The 3475-nt window shown below is 48.4% G+C and overlaps 1 protein-coding gene across 1 annotated transcript in view; it reads left to right on the top strand.

Annotated features, from left to right (window-relative positions):
* Positions 1-46: 46 nt before the first annotated feature.
* The window catches only part of LOC113210235 (uncharacterized), a 5242-nt gene continuing 1813 nt past the window's right edge, over positions 47-3475 (top strand). The window contains exons 1-7 of the mRNA XM_052276032.1: positions 47-948; positions 1044-1392; positions 2030-2246; positions 2496-2799; positions 2899-3030; positions 3129-3281; positions 3372-3472. Of these exons, the coding sequence (XP_052131992.1) occupies positions 745-948; positions 1044-1392; positions 2030-2246; positions 2496-2799; positions 2899-3030; positions 3129-3281; positions 3372-3472 (1460 nt within the window). The 5' untranslated portion in view covers positions 47-744. The remainder of the gene's footprint in view (positions 949-1043; positions 1393-2029; positions 2247-2495; positions 2800-2898; positions 3031-3128; positions 3282-3371; positions 3473-3475) is intronic.

Below are 3475 nucleotides of genomic sequence, written 5' to 3'. Positions count from 1 at the left end.
CAGGCGCGGTTTTATGGGGGGGGGGCGAAGGGGCGATCGCCCCCCCCGTCGGCCCAAATCGCCCCCTGGGGTGGGTAGGCAATTTGTCCTACAAAACCCCTGAAAGTAGGCAACCCACAGCAAATCGCCCCCTCCGTCAGTCGGACTTAAAACCGCGCCTGTCACCCATGCATCGGCTCAATAATGCATTTGCTTTACAGTCTCCCTGCCGCTGTAACGAGAAATATGAGTGTCGAGCTGGTACTGGATGCACTCAAAAAACAAAATGAGCGAGCGTCGCCAGGTTCCCCAGCCACCTTTGCGGAAATGGTCACTATACTGCGAGACCCCAACCACGCGGGCATCGACCTGACCTTGGACAGAGAGGAGGACTTTTTCCGCGGGGTTGTGGGGCAAGAGCCGCACAGGAGTGCCATATTTTGTTCTGACAGAATGCTCAAATTTCATAAGAAGTGCAACAGGGACCAGCATTTCGTCACAAATGTTGACTCGACATTCTTTTCCACCCCAAGCGAGCCGGAGGGCCTCGCACAGGTCCACCGCATCGGGGGGTTGTATTTGGGAGAGGTAGGTATTTTCACCGTCTTGTTGTCTGGTTGTAGCGGACCGGATGCAGGCGTACGGTCAAGTTGCATACTACGCGTGTTGCGTTCACCATTTTATTTTGTTTCATCCTTATGACTGAATCTGGTTTAAGTAGTTTTTGTCACAATATTGACTGTCTTAATCATTTTTCAGTTCTACATGATTGTCACGGCGTTAATGGAGTCCAAGTCAGGGGAGGCGTACACCGCATTGTACGAAGAGTTGCGCTCCCTTGGCTTGGAGCTCAGAAAAGTCGCACTCGACATGGAAGACTCACAACGCCAGGCCATAGCTCATGTGTATCGGGAAGAGCGAGCAGCCCTGTTGCTTTTTCTCTTGATCTGTTACTTCCATGTTTGCAAGGTACTGTGAACCAGATGCGTGTCTTTACTCGCCCTTTCTGAGACAGACCTCCTCGCGCCTCCTCGCTACAGCTCATGATAACTCGTTTCTTTCAGGCGCTAATAACGTACGCCCAGTCAAAATGTGGCTTAAAAGTTTTAATGGAAACAGATCAGGACATAATGGTGATGGTAAAGTCGGTGATGGCCGTTCCCCGCCTCCCGGCAGGGGACATGGACCGTGCTGTGAAGGACACAATCCAACCAGAGCTTGAAGCCGCGGGGAAATACAACGCGGACACCAAGAAGTTCCTCGACCACTTCAGGGGACATTACGTGGCGCGGCTCGGCCCTGAATTGTCGGTGTTTGGCAGGGACAACTTCACCACCAGTCCCCTGGAGGGAACACACAGGGCCTTCAACCAAGAAATGAAAAACAAACACCCTTCATTCAGCCATTTCCTGCGTAAGATTTTTTCCATTTTTCTGTCATATAAAGCGTGCAGCAAAAGTAAGGATTGTATAGTGTCAAAAGTAGCAAAATATATAAGTGAATGCCTTTAATTTCGGTTCGTCGAAACTGCTACACTTTAATGTGCCCGGCACCTTCCAAACCAGGCGCTCAGGATAGGCCACCATTTCCACATATGTACTAAGCTGGCTGGCCTACCCGACGCGCCTGCAGGCGCTATCGCCTCTAAAACTTTCCGTGCAAAGTTTTGTTATTGAACGAAATCACATAAATTCAAAATAATTTTGAGACCACAACCATATTGCTAATTAAATTTATCTTTTGAGACATGCTGTACTGTACCGTGTAAAACGTCGTGGTTCAACGAAATAAAATGTTACGAATTCTTCGTAAGAAATAAATAACGAAAAATTTTCTACAAATTTCACAATCTTTAATTAGATGATCTTTAGATTTTGCAAAGAATTCGTAGAATAACGATGCTTCGTATTTTGTTGAAAACAAAGTTTACGTGATAGAAAATTAACCAAGAAAATTTTGTAAAATCACGATAACTTTAGTAACAGTTTAGTGCTAGATAACAAGTCTTATATCTTTCTCCAGTACATTACGAGTGTAACTGATTTTACAGTAACGATACGCAATGAGGAGAAGGCCATGTTCGACCGGACGGAACAGGATATAATCCCCCGAAAAAGGGCCACCCTCATGAGGACTCTTACAAGAAAAGCCCGCACGAAGCATGAAGAGGAGATGGCATACCGTGGTGGTAGGCAGTCTATCAGAGCGTTCTTGGACCAGTACATCAGGCCACGCTCCTTCGTGCGCAGTGTTATGCTCCTGCTCGAGTAAGTGTCATGATGGAGTTCAATTTGTTTTCCCCATGTAAATCATACGGGGTGACCCACAGACCCCAGAGCACACTGCAATGCACCGCATATGAGGCGTGTGGACGCGGGTTGCATATTCACCGTGGTGCGAGACGGTAGGCAAAGTCCGCCCGCACGGTTGCATGCGCAACTGTCTAACTACGAAATATTCTGGGGTCTGTTGGTCACCCTCTACTTGTATGACCTACATTGATTTATTTTTTACAGCGAATACCCCGAGTATGACGAGCCCGCACAACAGTATGAAGAGCATGTGCCTGGGGCACCACTGTCCCCCTTGCCTCCTCTGCCAGGAGAAGAAGAGGAACAAGTCGACGACCCTGGCTCCCCAGTCATGCAAGAAGGTGCAGCAGAGGATCGGCAACTGTTACCTTTGTCACCCTTGCCTCCTCTGCCAGGAGAGGGAGAGGAACAAGTCGACGGCACTGGCTCCCCAGTCTTGCAAGACGGTGCAGCAGAGGATGGGCAACTGTCACCTTTGTCACCCTTGCCTCCTCTCCCACAGGATTTGGTACGTTACGGAAGACTGACTGAGACTCAAAAAGACTTTGGCTCATAAACCTCTAATGTAAGAAAATTAATTTAATCCATTCCGTTGCTCTAATTCCAGGTGGTTACTTCTCCTCGCCGGTCGCAATCGTTACCGAGCCCCCCCGAAGTGGAGTTCACTACTCCAGAGGAACGGGTACTTGCTAACGACAGTACTCACATTTATGACGTAGATACAGATGTGGATGAATGGGTAAGAAAATTGTTTCTAATGAAAGCTAAAATTTACTTCGGTTAAGTCTCTGTTCTTTTCTGCAACATCAATCTTACCTCCCCTTTGTTGGTTATCAGGATTATCGTGAAATTAACGAACAGTTTCTCAGAATGAGGCCCTGGGAAGAACAGGAAGACGACAACGAAGCAGAGGCACAGGAACCAGTGGGAGTAGAGGTTGTAGAAGCTGTCGCGTTCGAAAAGAGACAAGAGACTAGCTGTGACGATATGGTAAGAAAACCGTCTAAAAGTAGCGCATTTTAAAAAACAACAACATTAACTCTGTCCTTTTCTGCAAACATCAATCTTACGCCGTTGCAGGAGCCACTATGGACGCGGAGACCCGTCTTCTTGCGAGGCTCGGCGGCCCTGACCAGCCCAGCCCCCACCCCGGCGCAGGAGCTACCACCGGCGCGTGTCCTGCC

Source organism: Frankliniella occidentalis, unplaced genomic scaffold, assembly GCF_000697945.3.
Source record: "Frankliniella occidentalis isolate FOCC.00 unplaced genomic scaffold, Focc_3.1 Scaffold1441, whole genome shotgun sequence".
Classification (NCBI taxonomy): domain Eukaryota; kingdom Metazoa; phylum Arthropoda; class Insecta; order Thysanoptera; family Thripidae; genus Frankliniella; species Frankliniella occidentalis.
The sequence above is the reverse complement of the archived record's forward strand: the minus strand, read 5'-3'. Positions and strand labels throughout refer to the sequence as shown.